The sequence below is a fragment of the Rhipicephalus sanguineus genome, chromosome 5 (genome assembly GCF_013339695.2).
Source record: "Rhipicephalus sanguineus isolate Rsan-2018 chromosome 5, BIME_Rsan_1.4, whole genome shotgun sequence".
NCBI classification, from domain to species: domain Eukaryota; kingdom Metazoa; phylum Arthropoda; class Arachnida; order Ixodida; family Ixodidae; genus Rhipicephalus; species Rhipicephalus sanguineus.
The window spans coordinates 193,373,508-193,395,500 of record NC_051180.1 but is presented as its reverse complement, the minus strand read 5'-3'; the positions used below and the strand labels follow the sequence as shown (position 1 = coordinate 193,395,500).

General features: G+C 46.9%; 1 protein-coding gene across 3 annotated transcripts in view; it reads right to left on the bottom strand.

Annotated features, from left to right (window-relative positions):
• LOC119394543 (cytoplasmic aconitate hydratase) overlaps window positions 1–21,993 on the bottom strand; it is a 486,597-nt gene that overhangs the window by 131,307 nt on the left and 333,297 nt on the right. For all 3 annotated transcript variants that reach the window (XM_037661865.2, XM_037661864.2, XM_037661866.2), the window contains one exon: window positions 2,507–2,654. In XM_037661865.2, coding sequence (XP_037517793.1) covers window positions 2,507–2,654 — 148 coding nt within the window. The remainder of the gene's footprint in view (window positions 1–2,506; window positions 2,655–21,993) is intronic.

Sequence of the window (21,993 nt, the reverse complement as noted above, 5' to 3'; positions counted from 1 at the left end):
AACCTGGAGACTTACAAAGAGGGTTCAACTTAAATTGAGGACGACGCAGCGAGTGATGGAAAGGAAAATGATAGGTGTAACCTTAAGAGACAGGAAGAGAGCAGAGTGGGTCAGGGAACAAACGGGGGTTAAGGACATCTTAGTTGAAATCAAGAAGAAATGGATATGGGCCGGGCACGTAGCACGTCGGCAGGATAACCGGTGGTCATTAAGGGTAACTGACTGGATTCCAAGAGATGGCAAACGCGTGAGGGGGAGACAGAAAATTAGGTGGGTAGACGAGATTAAGAAGTTTGCAGGTACAACGTGGCAGCAGAAAGCACAGGACCGGGTTGATTGGCGGAACATGGGAGAGGCCTTTGCCCTGCAGTGGGCGGAGACAGGCTGATGATGATGAGGCTGCATGGTTACTTCGCAGTACTTGATGCCTCTAACGTTTTTGCCAACTCATTTTTGCAGCTTTAGACTTGATACACAGGCATGTAATGTGCTTTTTCACTTGATAAAGATCGAGCCGTAAAGGCGAGTAAACAAGAATCTGGAAAGCCTTCCCTGTTTTCATTATTACTGATGAAGTCTCCGATATCTTGAGTGGGTTCATGCATTCTTCGTAGTGAAGCATACATGCAGCTTCAGCAATGAAGTTCATGCGCAGGTGTACCTTTTAGCCCAGGGATTATGCACATTCTTTTTTCTAGACAAAGTGTAAACAACACTAAGATGTATACACTCACATATCATCACGTGAAACTAATTTTTACCTTTACTAAAATGTTGAATACTGAAGTTCCGTTGACAGCCGGTCACTGCGACTGGCCTTATTAGAAACAACACATGCTAACGTTTTCGTAAGCAAGATCCAAGGTTAATCACGCAGTACACCACACCCAATATTGTCCGTTTGACCATTCATAAAGATGAGCCGATATTGTTGTCCTTCACTGTACACTACACGCCACAACACAGCACATTATCGAAGACAACGCCGCTGTTCCTCGCACAGGCCACCACATGGAATCACTTCCCCAAGTTAAACTGCCAGCGAGCATGGCAACTGTTTGTAATTTTCAACTGTTTGTAACACAGCTTACTACACACCTGTATGCTCTCTGGCACATACCACAACTAACAATAAGATGACTGTTTAAGAGCGAAAAAAAAATGTGCACCAAGCACTGCGCGACTGTAGCACGTACGCTGTGCTGGTGACGTCACGCAGTAACGTACTCCGAGACAGGTCTATTACCAGGTATTCTGACGTCCTAATCTTGCGTCGCTAATTAGTTCAGCGGCTTTGTGACTCTAGTCACGGAGCTGGATTGGTCAGTGACCGAATTCACCAAACCGGTCGCTCCACGATGTGGGAATCGAGCGCGCCCTCCCCTTTGGCGGCTCGTTTCCCAGCTAGCACGTGGGCTGGCCCCGCGCACTCGAGCACCGGGAACCGCCATTAATCGGCGATATAGCTACCGTGGCTATGCCGCCAGGCCTTTCTGCCTGGTGCTAGCCATGCGTCGGTCTTCCCCGCACAACGCCACGGGTCCAGACATGTTCGGGAATGCTCGTGCCACTACGCTAGCCTACGTCACTGCGCAACGCCTGTCCTCATTGGCCGCCAGTGACAACCCCCTTCCCTATGAGCTCGCTTCTGTCTGGTGCTGGCTTGCCTCTGACCCTTGCCCACGTCAGATGCTCTAGGCGCTGCGCCGTGCTCCCGACCGGGCTGCAGAAATTAGTCCTTTTCCTCTTCAAACCACTACCACCACCAGATCCTCTCAGGCCTGCACGAGAGGTTGATGCGCTGCTCTGGCAGGCAGCTTCTCGTCCATGTGCTCGACTGTTGCCCTTTGTGTGATAGTCATAGCGCCGCTGGCAAGCGTACTCGATCGGTCTTGCGGAGTTACCCTGACGGCCCGCAAACCCGTGATTGTTGCACTGTGCTGCATCTTGGGTTAATAAACCCGTGTTTGTTGACATCCTGCCCGAAGTGCCTTTTCTGCGCCGTGCCGGAGAGTCGATGAACGCGGCCATAGCGTCTTTGTTTGCTGGGGCAGTGGAGAACGTCGCGTCCCTTCCCGGTCGCCTTGTAGGGTAAGCGTCTTGAAAAACCTATCTCCACAACGACAAACATGATCACGTGACATTTGTCAGCTGCCAGTGCGAATGTGCTCTAAAGACGGCTGCCTGAGAAACTGCATGTGTACTTCCTCCCCGATGAGCACCGCAATGAAAGCAAGCTGTCACAGGTAGAAAGCAAACAGGTGCATTAGTGCAACCTAGAAATTGAGAAAATAAATTGGCACATGAAGGAGTTTGGAAACCTTTGCCACACCATTTTTTTTAAAAAACAAGATAACAGAATGGTGGAAAATGTTGCTGTGAACCTCAGGAAATGAGGGCTCAGTGATGCCATAGTAAACAAACTTATGACTGGCACCACAAAGACAGCTTGCAGTCCTACTATCGATACCAGCCCAGCTGTTTGTGCAGCTATAATTTTTCTTACCTCGTCACCAGATGGCAGATGAATGGTCTTTGGTCCAGGCTTGTCCAAAAACTTGTTCACCAAACGGATGTTGGCAAATGTGCCACGAGCCATGACATCATCATTGCCTCGGCGAGCTCCATATGAATTGAATTCTCGAGGAGTCAGCCTGCATGCCATGCCCAGATTGACTTTAACAGGTACACAATTCATTTGCTGATAACACACACACCTAGAAATGCAGAGGACATTGTATGTACAGCATATTGTCTCTATCTAATAAAATGTTTTACCTTGCTGATTTTAGTGAAACCCCAATTACACAACTTTCTCAGGACCACACAAATAAGTTCCATAACCAAAAATTGTCTGCAATGCACGACTTCGCGCTATGAAATTGCAAGGAGATTAAATTTAAACTATAATCTAACAGTCTGTAGGGCTCGGACACTAAAATTGTCAAAGTAAATGCAATAAGACAAATACAGCTAAAAATGGTCTTTATTGAAGGGATTTAGTAACACTTGTTCTCCAATCCATGCCTACTAGCATGGAGCATACCAGCTAACACATTCCTTGCTCACATGAACACTTTTGGCAATGCACATAGGTCAAGAGTCACTTTGAAGAAAGTAAAATGACATTTTGGAGCAGTTTGGAGCAGCATGGAGCAGATTGAATTCCATTTTGGAGCAAAAAAAGATTTCATTTTGAAGCAATATGGAGCAGGCCAACCTGAATGCTGGAGCAGACTGGCCTTTGATACCGAGTCCACCTGGAGCCTCTGAATATTGAATAACTAGAGCCAGTAAACTTTAATTTATTGGTCACAACTGGAAAAAATGTCGGCAGATTTCGTCCATTGTGAGAATCGGTTTCATGGGAAGCAGTCAGAGTAACTGCCTATGGCGAATTCTCTGACTTTCAGCTAAGCGTTACATTGTCATGTCACGTTTGTGTAAATGGAGTAGTTAGTTGTGTGCCTTTAATGGGCTTAGAATAATCGAGAGCTGAGATAGTTGGTACGTGTTCATGTTAAAAGAAAGGACATGCAAACACGGACACAAGAAAGAAGTCCAGACACCACACACGCCGACTAATAATTGAAGAGGCACACAGTGGCAGAAAAAAAAGAAAGCACAAGAACTTATCCAAAAGACGAAGCCTATCAATCGGCGCTTCGTCTTGTGCTTTCTTCTGTTGTCCCCGTGTTTGTGCGCCTTCAAGATGCAATACCAACTAGCCCACCAAGCCATCCTTGTGAACTCTATCAATCAGGCATGCGTGGGAGTCTACGTGGGAGATAACTGGCATTTGATTTCTTCTTTATGCGAGATAATTGATGGTTGGCTCACGCATGCGCTACCACTATTCACAATATGCCATGCCTCAATCATTAGACACATTTCTTCATTCCTGTGCCTGTACAAAACTGCGAATTCATCGAATTTTGGTGTGCATTTATACTCTCGACAATGTAAAAAAGATTAGAAGGTGAGCCTCTGGTTAGCGATCTCAGATGTTCCAATAATCCCTGGTTAACACAGCAGCCCATCTGTTCTATGCAGAAGCAGCTGTAGCTAAAAGGAACCTTATATACACCACACCTGTACAACAATCAGTAAATTTGTTGGTGTGTTTTGCGAAACAAATGTCATTCCGCGTCTTGTCTATTACCCGCTCGCTCTTTCACTGCAAAGCAGCGCATATCTTACCCAGCTTATTGGCAGCTGCAATGACATTATATAGCTGTATATACTTCCCACTTTCTTTAGCATGTGAGATACGCAATGAACCTAAGGGATACACACAACACGCTTGTTACTATTGCTTTCTGCAACGATGCTCGGACTGCAACCATGCTTGGACAAAACGGACTTCATTCAGCAACTGTGGCTACTGTGACGCGAGGATAACCTACATCTGAAAGGCGCGTAACCTGTGTGGTAAAACTGGCACTCATTTTGTGCTCACACGACTTGGTGAGAGAAGACTTACGTAGAGGAGGGCTCAACTTTACTAAAGAATTGCCTCAGAATGACGGAATACAATTTCTAAACATTTCCTTAACGTTTCAGAAGAACCACGTATGCTGGAAATATACTCCTAGATCTTCAAAACCGCTGTTAAAACTTCTCATTGAAGCATTCAAAGGTTGTAAAGAACGGTATAGCTAGTCATGCCGTCTTCCCTCACCAAGTCATGCGAGCACAAAATGAGTGCCAGCTTTACCACACAGGTGACGCGTCCTTGAGATGTAGTTAACATCGTGGTTTAGCGCTAAAAAAAGACAGACACATGTGAGAGACAGGACAGGCGCTACTAACAACTGGTTTATTGCAAGGGTTGCAATGGAATAAATACCACACTGGTGCGCAGACGTGACGAACGCGTAACAAGACGTCACCACTTATCAGGCTACAGGCATGTGGCATCAAAAAGCCTAATCTCATTTCTATACAAGCAGATAGATGTGTCGCTAACAGTTAGTACCTCTTTTCTTTATATGATACGCCTCCCAAAGTTCACGGGCTGATTTGTTCCAGCTCCTTCCTAAAATCTTAGCCTCTCGAAATATCGGCTCACACATGCATTTTCGGCAGTGGGACGAAAGATGGGCCCCATCTACTTTCTTTAGATTTTGTGCATGCTCCCTTAACCGGTCATTAAGGCATCGGCCTGTTTGCCCTATGTACGACTTACCGCAAGACAGCGGTATGTCATAGACCACTCTTTGCACGCATTTCACAAAGGGCGAGGCATGCTTCTTTGAGCACCCTTTCCTCTTGCAGCCCACCTTTGTTGTGCGAGGGCACAGCTGTGCAAGCTTGTTAGGCACCGAAAAAACAAGGGGGACCCCATGCCTATTGGCAACCTTCTTCAGGTTTCTTCCCCTGTGCTCCCTACTGTTTTTCGCTTGGCGCTGCCCTTGAGTTTTCGGAGTAGGGCCTCACCCACCGCCACCAAGACCGGTCCAGGGAAACCCGTGCACAATAGTCTTTCCAATTGTTTCACAAAGGCCGCTTCTACTACATGTGAACACGACTTTCGCAAGGCCGATTCCAGGCAGGATATAGCGATGCCCCTCTTAACAAGCTCTGAGTGGGCAGAGTCATAGGGTAAGAGTTCTTTTCGTGCCCTAGGGGAATACATCCAACATGTGTGACTCTTACAAAACCGCAAATTAAGATCTAAAAACTGCAACATGTTACTTTGGGGCAGCTCTCGCGTGAACGATAAGCCCCCTCCATGCTGTTTAAAAAGGTTGATCACTAGGTCCACCTGGTCTCGGTACGGCACTGTGCTACTGCCGCTTAAAATAATAAAAAAATCGTCCATGTATCTAAAAAATTTTTTAACCTCATGGCTTAGAACCCGCTCAAGGCATTGGTCAATGTTAGCGAGAAAAATGTTGCATAAAATTGGCGCCACGCACGACCCGATGCAAATTCCCTTGTCTTGCAAAAATTGTTGCTCATAAAAGAGATAAAAGTGTTCCTCAGGTAAACGTCTAAAAGGGTTAAAAAATTCTCTACCGTGAGACCTGCGCTGTTTTGAAAGGGAATTACACCATTCTCTTCTATGCACGCTCGCACGGCATAAAGAGGTGGGCATGGGGGACGGATTAGAATAAGTCTTCAACATCAATAGAAAAGGCTTTGCCAGAGCATTCGTTATCCTGAAGGAACTTTACAACCTCATCAGAATTTCGGGTATAGAAGGGATCCCTTTATCTGGAGGCTGGTAAGTGTACGTAAAAGGAATTGACTAACATTTTGTTGCCAGGTGCCTCGCTCGCTTACGATCGTCCTGAACGGCACTTCCGGTTTGTGCGTTTTTGCACTGAAAAAGACTGTCAACGTGTTACCTTTACTTTCCTTTATTTCTTTAGCTAGTTTTTCGAGATTTAAACTTTTGCAAAGTTTCGCTACGCTAGCTTTTGCTTTTGACACACTCGTCTTGATGGGAGTGAAGTTTTTGTAAGATTCTAGGAAGAAGCTGGAACAAATCAGCCCGTGAACTTTGGGAGGCGTATCATATAAAGAAAAGAGGTACTAACTGTGTTAGCGACACATCTATCTGCTTGTATAGAAATGAGATTAGGCTTTTTGATGCCACATGCCGGTAGCCTGATAAGTGGTGACGTCTTGTTACGCGTTCGTCACGTCTGCGCACCAGTGTGGTATTTATTCCATTGCAACCCTTGCAATATACCAGTTGTTAGTAGCGCCTGTCCTGTCTCTCACATGTGTCTGTCTTTTTTCAGCGCTAAACCACAATGTTAAGTACTCACCAACTCGCCCAACAACAAGTTCTTATTAAGTATATTTCTAGTACAACGGGCCCGTCTATATGTGTTCCTTCTGTGCCTCCGTTAGCGTGGATGAACGTCGATGCGCTCGTCACAAGGACCGTGACAACCACTTGTCGAAATAGGCTCATCGGACTGTGTCTTCGAAAGGGCGTGATCCCAGAAGTGCCATATTTGGAACTGTTCCTCCATCCTGGGCCCATGTGAAACGTGTGAGCAAGATACTCCGTTCGGAACTGTCCCGCCAAGTTCGTCTGTTTCATGACTGGCTTCGGGTGCTCTGTTTTTCGCATGACCCGCCGTGGAGGGCGGAAATCAAACTCTATCGCATTAGAAAACTTATAGCACGCCTGACAGAATCTTTTTGGCAAGCGTATCTTAGGCATTTCCTTGAAAATTCGAAGCGAATGAAAAATCATGTCTCTAGAGGAAGTTTATTTGTTATTGGAGACGCCACCATCCCTGATAACATTGCCAGCTTGTTGAAGAAGGGTCCCAAATACAGTTTAGAACCCAGTGTTCCCGCGCATGAACTTGCAGCGTTCAACCGAAACATCGCAAAGAAAGCCCCCAGTGAGAGCCAGGAGCGGTGCCTGCTAGAAGGTGTAGACAGCCTTCTAAAGGCCACTCATGGAAATACAAACTGTCACACGAAAAAGCGCCTAGATAATGTGGTAGCGTATTTTAGAGACAATGATTTGTGCTTGCTACAGGCCGATAAAGACGGCGGGTTTGTTGTGTTACCGTATGGAGTGTACAATGAAAAAGCCATTCAAGCATTAAACAAAAACTTCACTCCCATCAAGATGAGTTTGTCAAAAGCAAAAGCTACCGTAGCGAAACTTTGCAAAAGTTTAAATCTCGAAAAACTAGCTAAAGAAATAAAGGAAAGTAAAGGTAACACGTTGACAGTCTTTTTCAGTGCAAAAACGCACAAACCGGAAGTGCCGTTCAGGACGATCGTAAGCGAGCGAGGCACCTGGCAACAAAATGTTAGTCAATTCCTTTTACGTACACTTACCAGCCTCCAGATAAAGGGATCCCTTCTATACCCGAAATTCTGATGAGGTTGTAAAGTTCCTTCAGGATAACGAATGCTCTGGCAAAGCCTTTTCTATTGATGTTGAAGACTTATTCTAATCCGTCCCCCATGCCCACCTCTTTATGCCGTGCGAGCGTGCATAGAAGAGAATGGTGTAATTCCCTTTCAAAACAGCGCAGGTCTCACGGTAGAGAATTTTTTAACCCTTTTAGACGTTTACCTGAGGAACACTTTTATCTCTTTTATGAGCAACAATTTTTGCAAGACAAGAGAATTTGCATCGGGTCGTGCGTGGCGCCAATTTTATGCAACATTTTTCTCGCAAACATTGACCAATGCCTTGAGCGGGTTCTAAGCCATGAGGTTAAAAAATTTTTTAGATACATGGACGATTTTTTTATTATTTTAAGCGGCAGTAGCACAGTGCCGTACCGAGACCAGGTGGACCTAGTGATAGGTGGACCTAGTGATCAACCTTTTTAAACAGCATGGAGGGGGCTTATCGTTCACGCGAGAGCTGCCCCAAAGTAACATGTTGCAGTTTTTAGATCTTAATTTGCGGTTTTGTAAGAGTCACACATGTTGGATGTATTCCCCTAGGGCACGAAAAGAACTCTTACCCTATGACTCTGCCCACTCAGAGCTTGTTAAGAGGGGCATCGCTATATTCTGCCTGGAATCGGCCTTGCGAAAGTCGTGTTCACATGTAGTAGAAGCGGCCTTTGTGAAACAATTGGAAAGACTATTGTCCACGGGTTTCCCTGGACCGGTCTTGGTGGCGGTGGGTGAGGCCCTACTCCGAAAACTGAAGGGCAGCGCCAAGCGAAAAACAGTAGGGAGCACAGGGGAAGAAACCTGAAGAAGGTTGCCAATAGGCATGGGGTCCCCCTTGTTTTTTCGGTGCCTAACAAGCTTGCACAGCTGTGCCCTCGCACAACAAAGGTGGGCTGCAAGAGGAAAGGGTGCTCAAAGAAGCATGCCTCGCCCTTTGTGAAATGCGTGCAAGGAGTGGTCTATGACATACCGCTGTCTTGCGGTAAGTCGTACATAGGGCAAACAGGCTGATGCCTTAATGACCGGTTAAGGGAGCATGCGCAAAATCTAAAGAAAGTAGATGAGGCCCATCTTTCGTCCCACTGCAGAAAATGCATGTGTGAGCTGATATTTCGAGAGGCTAAGATTCTAGGAAGAAGCTGGAACAAATCAGCCCGTGAACTTTGGGAGGCGTATCATATAAAGAAAAGAGGTACTAACTGTGTTAGCGACACATCTATCTGCTTGTATAGAAATGAGATTAGGCTTTTTGATGCCACATGCCTGTAGCCTGATAAGTGGTGACGTCTTGTTACGCGTTCGTCACGTCTGCGCACCAGTGTGGTATTTATTCCATTGCAACCCTTGCAATAAACCAGTTGTTAGTAGCGCCTGTCCTGTCTCTCACATGTGTCTGTCTTTTTTCAGCGCTAAACCACGATGTTAAGTACTCACCAACTCGCCCAACAACAAGTTCATATTGAGATGTAGGTTATCCTCGGGTCACAGTAGCCACTGTTGCTGAACGTTTAAAGAAGTCCGTTTAGTCAAGTGTGAGAATGGTTGCAGAAAGCAATAGTAATAAGCGCGTCGTAGGTGTCCTTTACTCTCATAGCGTAAAGTGGGAAGTAAATATGGCGTGGCCGTTACAGCTGCCAATAAGCTAGGCAAGATATCTGTGCAGAGAAAGGGTGAGTGGGTAATAGACAAGAAGCAGAATGACATTTGTTTCGTAAAACACATCAACAAATTTACTGATCGCCGTACATGTGTGGTGTATATAAAGTTTTTTTTTGGTGCATATAAAGTCTCTTTTAGGAGGTATGGCAGGGTAAATTTATCAAAAAAGTTATTCTTGATTTCATTACTAAAAAATTCGGCAGATCCCACGTACCGTGGAAGTTGATGTTATGCGAAGCATGCGGTGGGAACGTAACTGTGGCGTAATTTTTTTTACTGAGCGAGAAGTTACAGAATGATGCTAAAGATTTGTATGAATTTTATACGCACTCATACATGTTGAAGAGCCGCATATGTGTTATATAACTGGTTGTTTACAGTTGGGTAACGCTGCCAACGTCAACGTATTACCAACACCAGAAGCGGTAAGCTGATATGTAGTGCTTATACTTGTTCGTTATCGTGGACAAAGCACGCACGTTTCATGAACCCGTGTGCATGTGTGGAAGGTGTTCCTAACAGTCTTGAACAAGGTCATCATCACTGTGATCAGTGAGCACTAGACGCTGGTCATGACTTGTTATCGGACCCGGTCGCAATCGCGGTGGTGAAGGGTCCATGTGTAGTGAAGTATGAGTTATAGTACAGCTGTTAGAAATCGTGGATGCCTCGGTCATTTCGTCGACAAATTGTCTGTCTATGGAGCCGGCGACATGTTGGAATCTGAAGTCACCCATCGCGTTGGTGAGGTTTAGGCAGTTGAGGCTGGTAGACCTGAATAGTGCTACGTAGACCAACATCAGTGGATAGCGCTTGTCGTATTCGTAGACTACCTGGGCATATGTGGCCTACGTAGCCTAGTCTACAAAGCGGCTGTCAGTCAATCTGTCATCATCCTCGGTCACCATGAGGCCATCGCCCAGCCTCGTAAGAAATGAAGAGCACACTGCGTCGTTCCGGCTGACTAAGTGCACTTTATGCTGTGATGATGTGAATATCATACGTACCTTACGTTAATGAATTCCTCCGGGGTCGAGCAATGCTTCAATATAGCCTGCTGAATCATAGGAATACAAATGTAATGCTTATTAGACTGCTATAAAAGCGGAGCCAACACTGGAACCACGGACATTAATCTGATATGACGCCTGTATTGTAGGACTACGTATGAAGTGTTTATTGCTTTCTTGTAAAATTAGACACCCAGCACCACAACCACAACTGACGTTGCACTGACATTACGCCTGCATAGGCTGTTTTTCCAAACCAGTTTGTAGACCTGGCGTGGCTTTGTGGTGGAATACCTGATTGCCACGCAGAATGCTTTCGTTCGATTCCTGCTTGGATCCTGATTTTTATTCTTTCCATTCGTCAGGTCAAGGCTGCAGATGTCGGTTTTTCTTAACGCTCTTGCATTTAAATTACCAATGTCTGTTGTAGCCGTTCCTGGGTAGATATAAACTGCCAATCAATAGAAATGCTCAAAGTGCCAGAGGTTCGCTAAGAAATGGTTCGCATTTAAAAATAAAACACACTCTGAGAAGGAAGACCGTGCGTTGGCGTGTGTGTAGGAGTGCTCAAAGGCATTTTAAAATGGCGCCAGACACCACGCCTCCAGACGGATTCGAGGGTTTGTGGACATGTTATTTTCCATCATTCTTTCTATGTGTATGTATTTTTTAATAATAAATATGGCTAGATCGGTTAAATATATTCATTTTCTACCATTTTCATCAGTTCTGATTGCAAATTTTCTCATTAGGGATGCTTTTGTAGCGTAGTCATTGCTTGACGTCTTGAGCACTTTCCACATGCGTTAACCAGAAAAGCACGTTGTGGCATCGCGAAGCGCCGAATGATAAGTCAAGATGATACATTGATGGAGAATCACTGCCTTTATTTTGATGGCAACTGCTTATATACCGATGATATCATGGACAGCACCCCCTATACACAACACATTCCCCTCTCATAATAAAAAAAAAAATGCCCCCACCTCCCCGAAGGGAATCGCGAGGAAATGCGAATGCATTTCTTGCGCCGAGAGTACACGGCGTAGTAATTTTAATGGTGTAAATTAATGACGAGACGAGGATTTGTACCGTAACCATTTATTTACACATTCATCAGCACCTGTTTGTGTTGTCATTGTACCTGACGGCCATAATCTCAGCCTTGTGGTCGCCGTTGGCGTTTCACAGCGGCGTCTCGAGCACACATTTCCGGATGTTCTTGAGAGGCGCCCAGCCAGCGAACGGTCGAGAGTGAGGCGCGAGCAAACAGGAGAGTGGGGCGCAGGGAGGAGAGAGAGTGAACGGCGAGAGAAGGAGCAGCGAAGCACTGCACCTACCCTCTCCTACACTCTCGCACCACATGCTCCAGTTGCTAGGGGCAAGGATAAGCGCGCCCGCAGCTGTTGCTATGGGAGAGGGAGTGAGAGCGGAGAGATAACACCTGCCGGCGCGCGGACAACGCCGGATGCCTTACATAGCCCGACTAAGAAATGCATTCGCATTTAAAATAAAACTGCAAAGGTCAGTCTACTTTCGCGCACTCACTTAACAGCACATGACATGAACGACGTTCCTGCAGTCAGGCAAGCTCGTAGTCTTGATGTCGCGTTGGCAGTTTTCTTGTTCGTTCCAGCCTAGTGCGTGATGGTGCTGTGGTTGTGACCATCTGTGACCGAGAGATGTCCTGCTGATCGGGAACCTCTAGCAAAGACTGTTACTGTGGGCTGTGCACCGTCAGCATGGGTGGCGCTTCCCTGGGTGTCTTCTGATGGCCCCACTTCCGATTAATTCATGAATATAGGGGTTTTTTCTTAACAATTTTCCCTATGTGATGATCCAGGTCGCAGGAAAACCCTGAGGCTGCACTGCGTCGCACTGCAACCGTGTCAGCTAGTGCTTGTGCCTGTCCTGTCCCTACTGCACCAATTACTGTTAACTTTGATGCGTTCCATTTCGTCCCGATTGCCAGCAAAAACGAATTTGTGCCCACTCGTCTCTCCACCTGGATCGGCAAAGAAAACTTGTGTTTTGTCTTTGGTCCACCTTGTTTTACGTTTACGAAATCTCCTGGCTCAATGGCAGATGCTCTGGCACCTCGATGTACTTTTTTGTTCACTGTTGCTGCTCCTTAACGCGCTGTTTCAACTTCTCCATGGCGACATGTGGCTCCTCAAACAATTCTTTTTCTGGGAGCCCAACAACATGCAATGTTGTTCTGGGTTTTCTTCCATGCAGCAGATAAGCTGGTGACGCTCCTGCAGTTGCATGTGGAGTGGCCCTATAAACACCCAGGTAGTCCCAGATTGCCTCCTTCAGTGGTCTTCGCTCCAATGCCACAACCTGAATATACTCCTTGAGAACGTGGTTGAACTGCCCAATCTGACCATTGCATTGCGGGTAGTACAATGTTGTAATGCAGTGCTGAATTCCCCGGTCTCGTAAAAACTGCTCAAAACATGTCGACATGAACTGACGCCCATTATCAGTCACAATGCTTTTCGGGTATCCTTCTCTCGAAAAAATTTCCTAGACCACTTTCACTACTGCCTGTGCAGTTATTGTGGACACAAATGCCACCTAGGGCCACTTGTTGCGGTAATCAATAATAAAGTCGAACCCGCTTATAACGAACTCGAAAGTGTCGCAAAAAGTGGTCGCTATATCAGTAGTTCGTTGTATATGGACTCGCCTTTAAAAACGTGCGCTTAGTGGCCAAGCCGTTTTTTTTTTCCTGTGCACTTTTATTAAAGTGCACCCAACCCCTCCGGTGACAAGCTAAGCCTTTTCGCGTCGTGAGGCGACGCCCGCTACGTGCTCGCGAGTGAATTACCCGCCTTTGCTGTGAACTGACACCGTTTCACCGAAGCGCGGTACTGCCACGTGGAGCCGATCATCCCTGGCTAGTTGCGTGCAGCGCGTCCCCTACTTGGCTCGCGGAGTCACTGCCGGGCCGCTTGCTGTATGCCGCAGGGGCGTAGGCAGAAATTTTTTTCGGGGGGGGGGGCACCTCATTGATCTGTAGTGGGGACGAGCAGGCAGATGTGGTCGAGTGTCCTTTTCTGCTCTGTATGCTATGGCAAAAAAAAATTTCGGGGGGGGGGGGGGGGGCACGGGCCCGGTGTGCCCTAACGTGGCTACGCCCCTGGTATGCCGTATGCGCTCGTTTGTACGTTCTTCGTGCCTGCTTCACTCCGGACCGTGCACGGGTGCGGCGAGTAGCCTGTTCGTTCAACGCGGCGAAAACAAGCATTTTGCAAGCAACGCGCACTCTACGTCTCCGCGATGCTCTCGCGGCCCTGCACGTCGATGCGCGGCGCACTTGAGTTGTCACCTAGTCAAACACGCAGTACACGCTCGCTGTCAGTGCATCGACATCTTTCGGTGCCCGCGCCGCGCAACAACAGCGAGCTACTTTCGTTTCTACAAAGCGACGCGCACATTAAAGCGGTCTCGCACGACGCGGCGGCGGCGAACTTGCGAACGGCAGCATGGCGCGCTCGTACCGCCGTCAATCCGCACAGTGTGCGGCGTACGCCACACGCGCAGCCAAGCAGATATCTGCAGATGACTGGGATATGAGGTTGTCGGCTATAAGTCATAACTGCACGTTCATCGACGGCCGCCACCTCGCCTTCGCTCTTTTCTGATGCTTATCCGCGAAGGCAAAGCCGCTATCGCGCGGAAATCGTTATCACCGATCGACCGGTCTCTGCAGTTGCCGAAAAGACGGACGACCTTTTGCGGCACATTGTGGCGTGGACGAGTTTACGGACGCAGTGAACCTTTAATTATGCGATGAAAGTTATCGCGGTTATCACTTCTTGCATTTATGCCTTCTTGCGTTCCAAGGCATTGTTTGGTTCAACGTAGGCGGTCGTAGCTGCAGAGAACGGCGTCAGGAAAGGTTACCGTGCGAAAGCTGACCGCAAGGCTTCATGCTGCCTCCTTTTTTGCAATTCTGCCACTGAAGAAAAGGCTCGAAAGTGAGCGAACTCGCTCGCAGCGTCCGAAAATCAGCGTGCGGTGCTCGCCGATCAGGGATATCTTAGTCGCGAGTAAACTGGAGCGGGGCACGCGCGAGCGCGCGCCCCTCTCACGCTTTAGAAGGCCTGTTTTAAATTTTTTTTTTCGATTCGTATGTGCCATATTTTTACCGCGACCGTGACTGAAGTGTTCGTTGTAAAAGTAGGAGGCTTTGAAAAATGTTCGCTATAATGTGGACGCAGCTTCAATGTTTATATAGCATTGGAAAATCGTAAGTGCACCCAAATATGGTCGTTATAACCGATAGATCGTTATACGTGGGATCGTTATAAGTGGGTTCCACTGTAGTGATTGCAAACCTGCACTCTGGAGGGGCTCGCTCCATCGGCCCAACGATGTCGATTCCAAGCTTTTCCTACGGCTTCTCGGGCCACTTTACTGGCTCCAACAGGGCCCTTACAGTTTTTGCAGATTTATCTGATGCTTCGCAGATAGCACAATTCCTAACCAGAGATTCAACATCACTGTCCATTCCAGGCCACCAGTACTGTTCCCTCAACCGTTGTTTGGTCCTTACAATGCCTGGATGCGATTCATGTGCCAACATGACCAGTGAGTGTTGCTCGGGGAACGACCCCTTCAGCGCGCGATACAGACAGTTGTTCTTGTATCCGAAAAAACAACCTTACTTTTCCAGCTAAACAGCCTTTTTCTGGCCATTTGGATATAACAGTGAATCCTCAGCTGTTGCTGCTTGCAACTCACTCTTTGTGATCACGCTAAAAACCACAGCAACTACTTCCTCCACAGGGGTCAAAAGTAACCTAGAAAGTACATCCGCAACGACATCGGCTTTGTGTACTGCACAGTGAAGTTGTATCTCAAAAGTCTAGCACACCAGCGTTTAATACGCAGTGGGTGTCTTCCAACTAGAGCACTGCACGGGCCCGGGCCGGGCCGTCCGAAGCGTTTTCCGGCGGGCCCGGGCTGGGCTCGGGCCGGACTCGGACCCGCTCATTAAAAGGCGTAAGTCGGGCCTTCGAGCACACGCGAATGTTATGCATTCCATGGTCTAAGGCATACTGTGCCAAGCTGAAGTGACACGTATATATATATATATATATATATATATATATATATATATATATATATATGTATATATATATATATATATATATATATATATATATATATATATATATATATATATATATATATATATATATATAACAGCACTAACAATGGGCCAGATCACGGTTGTTCCCATGGGAGGCATAAGGATTTCGGTCTTTTATTCGAGGCTGACACATACGATACATTTCATTTATATTCCTTGATATTACGTGCCAAAACCACGATATCATTACGAGACACGCCGTAGTGGCACCGGATCAATTTCGACCACCTCGAGTTCTCTAACGTGCACCTAAAGATAAGTATATACACGGGTGTTCTTGCATTTCGCCCCCACCAAATTGCGGCCGCCGTGGCCGCAGGAATCGCACCCGCGTCCTAGGACTTAACAGCGAAACAGCTTAACCGCTGAGCTACCACCGTGGGCAAAGCAACATTTCGATGCATGTACACACCGGATTTTCCGTCCGATCGCCCGCTACAAAGCGCACGGCATCATTAATAATCATCATCAACAACTAATATCCTCTAGCGGGCCCGGGTCGGGACTGGTCATGAACAAGCGCGCCCTGGATTAGTTTAGTAATGAACGCCCGGGCCCGGGCCAGGCCTGGGCTTGGAACGACGGGCCCGGCCCGCGCTTGGAACCACGGGCCCGGGCTGGGCTCGGGCTTCATAAAGCGGGCCCGGGCCGGGCCCGGGCCGTAAAATCCGGCCCGTGCAGTGCTCTAACTTGTGTTCTGGTGGCGTTAGTGTCCTCGAAGCGAATGCCACTGTGCGTACTTATCCGTCGACTACTTGCTGTAGCACAGCTCCCAGTCCATATATACAGAGGCGTCAGTGGTCACTTGTACAGGCAAACACTCGTTGAACACAGCCACCATCCCAGATGACGACAGCATCTTCTTGACCCTGCAGAAACTCTCCTCGGTGCTCTGGTCCCACAAGAACTTCTGTCCTTTACGAAAAAGCTGTCGCAGCGGCTCCACCACTTCTAAAAGTAATAGCCTACGAGCCCAAGGAAAGACCACAGCGAGACTACATTGGCAGGCGTTTGTGCTTTAATCACAGCATCCACCTCTGACTTAAGTGGGTCAAGACCACTTACACTCACATGATGACCCAAGAAGGAGAGTTCCTTGACAGCGAATAAGCATTTCTGATTCAGCTCAGCCCCGCCTCTGCGATCCGATGAAATACCTTGTGAAGGTTACGGTTGTGCTCGTTCTTAGTCTTTCCAAGAGTATGATGTCGTCGATATAAAACAACACGCCCTTGCAGCCCTTGAAGATTTCTTGCAACATTCGCTGAAATGCGGCTGGTGCCGATGCGAGGCCAAAACACACTCTGCGGAACCTAAATAAGCCTTCGTGCATAATAAACATCATTTCACGACTCTCTTGGGCTAATTCCACTTGATGGTAAGCTGCAGCAAGATCCAGTTTCGAGAACTATGCTGCTCCGCTCAGCGCATGCAACAGTTCCTACGTGTGCAGCAAAGGGAATCCATCAATGACTACTGCTTTGTTTGGCTCGCCCAAATCGATGCACAAGTGAATAATTCCATCCTTCTTCTGCACAATCACTATAGGAGACCATCGGTATACATGATATGATATTGTCGGTATATAAGCGGTGATATAATTGACAGCGCCCCCTATACACAACATGTCTTTCTCCCAATCAGTTTTCTGAAAATGTTCGAAACTTGGTGTACCTTTTCTGGAAAATTATCCTACCAATTGTGCTGAAATTTTCTGAGATTAACTTTAATTCCTTCCAAGTAGTCTGAATCTGAAACTGAAAAACTGCCTCGATGCCGCTGTATCGATGCCACAGCACCGAGTCGCTCCTATGGCACAGGACAAATGAGGACAATATTCTTTTCTTGAGAGATAAAATATAGAAACTTGTTCTTATAGCTAGGGACTAATGCCACTATGATGTCGTCGATACTACCACGTGGAATTAGCGTGTCAGATTTCATGGTCACACTGTTTTTCGTTTCTCAGAAAAGGTACATTTATTCTTACACCTCAGTCTAAAATTTGGTGCCCAGATGCACAAAAGTAAGAAAAGCTACAAGGTCACAATTAAACAAGTGAAGGCACAAAGCTTTTGTGTTGAACATGCAAAATTTCACAATAAAATATGGAACAGGTCCTGAGATATAAAGGTGAAACGAAGATGACCCGTTTACCCTACCATACCCCCTTAGTTAGAGATTATTGGAACATAAGAGATCACTAACCGGAGGCTCACTATGTAATCTATCTTTAGATTGTCAACTGTAAATGCACGCCGAAATTAGATGAATGCGCAGTTTAGTACAGGCACAGGCTTGAAGAAACACGTCTGATGATTGAGGCATGGAATATCAATAAGTGGTAGCACATGCGCGAGCCAATTGTCGATTAACTTGCATAAAGCAGAAATCAAATGCCTGAACAGTTATCTCCCCCGTAGACCCCCCCCCCCCCCCCCCCGTGTACCAGATTGACTGGTTTCGCCTCTTGCCTGGACATGCGCAGATAAGCTCTTGTGCCTTCTTTCTTTTCCACCATTGTGCGCCCCTTCAGTCGCTAGTTGGAATTTGTGGTATCTTGACTTCTTTGTTGCATTGTAGTGTCTTGACATGTATCGTGGGCTTACTAGGCATGTCAACTACCGTGGCATTTACAGGCTAGCAAATGGCCCGACATAACGTCACCAATCAGGTCAGAGGACAGACGTCAGTTTTTACAGCGGAGCTGTTTAAGCTGACCGTTACTCCGTGCAGAGTGAACAGAAAATTATCATCATGAACCGGCATGTGTTGTCTTCATCCTCTTCTTCATCTTCTACTTTGCTCCTAGAACACATGAAACGATTTGCCGGGCGTAGGATGCGATAACTCTGATGTCGTGAGAAAGAGTACAGAGAGAGAGAAAGAAAAGAAAGAAAGACAGAAAAAGAAACAGACACAAAGGAGATTGGAAAAAAAAAAGCAAGAAAGAGAATCAAAGAAAGACAGAGAAAGAAATTGAAAGAAAGAGGAAGCGAGGAATAGAGAGAGAGAAAAGGAAGAAAGTGGAAATAAACAGAGACAGAAAAGAGATAGAAAAAACAAAGAGAAACAAGGCAGGCTGCCATGCTCGGCACTCTGTCAGGCTTGGCGTCACTAGTGCAAAGCTGCCTTAATTTTTATCGAAATGAATTACATGCTATAGTGCGAGGATGTGCGTATCATACACAGCGTGTGTCCACATATCATGCCTAATCAGGCATGGATTACCGAGGTGTCCTGAACAAGGTAAACAAATTTTGTTGCATGCGCTATCAGTGTGTGGTCGGAGTTCACGCAGTCAGAGAAAATGAGTATGTGCACGAAGCAGTGAATATAACCAGAGTTCATTCCAGCTTCACAACTGCACTGATCAGTCCAGTTATTAGGTGACACACGTCCGCGTCTTGGTTCTGCCGGCATTAAAGCAGAAATACAGTGCGTCCAACATCCATCTTTTCACCAATAATAAAAAAAAAGTGTCAGGCCTGCGCGGAAAGCGCAGCACAGTCACAGCGAAAGCTGGAAGAGCGGCATTTCTGGAGCCCATTGTAAACTAACTTGGGGCTACTAATACCTAGTACAATAGCAAGATACCCACTACTCCATGATTCATAAGTTTTGTGAAGTTGGGTAGCAGTGACTACGCCACTATATGCCATTTTGCGGAGAAGCGAGGTACCCGCTTCACATCTGTAAGGCATCTTGATGTGCACGTTGTTGATGCGACGACTGATCGATGGATGGATGAATAACTTTATTGAGGTCCTTTGGTGCGCGCGATTAGCGCACACCGAAGTATGACTGATGACGATGAAGAATTACGGCTCAGCCCTGTGTAATGGGTTGGAAGCTTTAAACGACCAACTACTAATGCGATTCGCTTCTGTGTGACGCCTGGTCGCTATTTTGCTCTCCCATCACGCTCTATAACATACGTTAACGTGAGAAAGAGAGAGAGAGGAAAATAACTTTATTGAGACCCTGAGGAAATGGATCATGGGGGCCCAATGGGCTTCCTTGGTAACCAATACAAGTGCACTTCGGAGGAACCCGCTACACTATAAATCATCATAATTTCTGTGAAGAAGGGAAGCAGCAACTATGACATTATTCGTCATTCTGCGGAGAACCGTGGTATCCGCCAAACACCTGTAAGGCATTATGTGCACTTTGTTGATGCTGTGCCTGATGACGATGAAGAATTATGGCAGAGCACTTTGTAATGGGTTGAAAGCATTCAACAACCTGCTCGTTGCGCAACTCGCATTGTGTGACACCTGCTTACAGGATTCGCGTTAAGTGGCGCCTGGTAGTTATTTTGCTCTTCTACCATGCTATATTACATATGCAGTGATGCTACCGAGGCCTTCTGATTTGGAGCAATTTTTGGAGCAGCAAGATTTCCGTTTTGGAGCACTTTGGAGCAGCAATATTTTCATCTTGGAGCACTTTGGAGCAGATAATTTTGCATCTGGGAGCACTTTGGAGCAGATAATTTTACATCCTGGAGTGCAATACAGAAGCATATTGCATTAACATTCAAGCACCTGAGTATTATTATGGGGCTCTTATGAAGGCTAGAAATATTTCGATTCATTGCAAATCTCATGGAAAAAAATCATCTCAGGAGCATAGGCGTGCGCACAGGGGGGACTGGGGGGGCGCCCCCCCCCCCGATCAGCTAAGAGGGGGGGGGGCGCAAAACCTGCCCCGTACATTGACCCTCGCGATAGCAATTATATGGACTCTCTCGGCGGATTTTTGCCGTCGCCGTTGCCGTGATTTTCCGTATAAAGTCCAAATTAATAACATCACGCGCATTCTAGCCGCGGGTAAAAGCTCGCGAGCGCTGGCGACGAACGCGGCTGAAGCGGAGATTAAACTAGCCGGCCGTCTGTCTCCGCCGCACGGACAGCGCATGAGATAACATCTTCCCGCGTGCGGGCCTGCCGTCGATTGCTCATCAGAGAGGAAACGCCCCGCCCGTCTTTCGTAAGGAGCATGAAGGGACGCCAGGGGAGCGGAAGGGGACCGCATCGTTCGAAGGGCGCAGTCGCTTGCGCGCGCGCTATCTCGAGGCATCAGGAGACGGCTCGTAAACTTGCTGTGCTCTCAACGCTTACTTCGCGTTTAGAGAACTCAGAGCAAGAAAACGCTTCGGTTCCTGGAGGGGCCATATTCCCTTAAACCAGCGTTTCGTTGAGTTACGCGAGATCGGATCCAAAAGAGTTAGCTGCTAGTCTTACTTCGTTTCACAATACATTTTTCTGGTATCGCATTCATTGCTTCGCTCTTAAGCGAAACTGAGTTTTTTTAACAGTTAGCTATTGACCCCCGAAAGCGAGGGGCGGACGTGTAACCCCAAGCAACGCTGGCCGACTGCCGACGTTTGGCTGATCACTGGCAAATAGCCGGCAGCCGACTTCACTGGCCACCAGGCATCCGAAAAGGGTCGGCCGGAGGTGCGCTGCCAGCTACGTCGGCACTAGATCTGCTGCACGATTCGCGCCACCGTCGGTGGCCAAGTGAACGCCGAGCGCGCCAAACGCTTGTCGGCACTAGGTCGGCTGCACGATTCGCACCACCGTTGGTGGCCGAGTGAACGCCGAGCGCGCCAAACGCTTGTCGGGGCGACAAGTCGGCAGACGTCGTGCCGGCCTTGGTTGCCGGCAGAGAATTCGAACAGCGTGTATTATTTGAGGGCAGCATAAAATACACTGCAGGAAGTGTAAACAACTCCTACAGTGTGATTTTTTAAACATTACAAAAATCACCTGTGACACACAACATACTTGTGGTCCTTGAGCTGATTACACCAAGTGATAGAGATTATTTGTGCGAACAATACAAATACATTATTGACTAAATAACAAAAATAATAGCGAGCCATTACATTCGTGCATGGTTTCTCCAGGCGTGCGTATCTAGATTTTTTCGAGACCATCATTCGCCAAGTGTGCGACAGTATTTATATACATGGGCGTTAAACTAGGCTTTTGTCGTTGTTCGATGCATAAAACGGATTCTTACAAAAATAAACGTGACTGAAGCAAACAGTGAATTACCTCAAATTTGATGGCATAAATATTAAATCGTAAGATTTCATTCCAATTATTGCAAACTCAGTGGCTACAGTTAGTCAGTTGCAGTAGGTAAGGCAGTGTAATTTGAAGGTCATAAATGAACTTTATTTAGATAGGCGATTATTTATTTCGCTTTTTCATGCAAGTAATGTCACCCGCTTGCATTAAACCGAGCTCACAT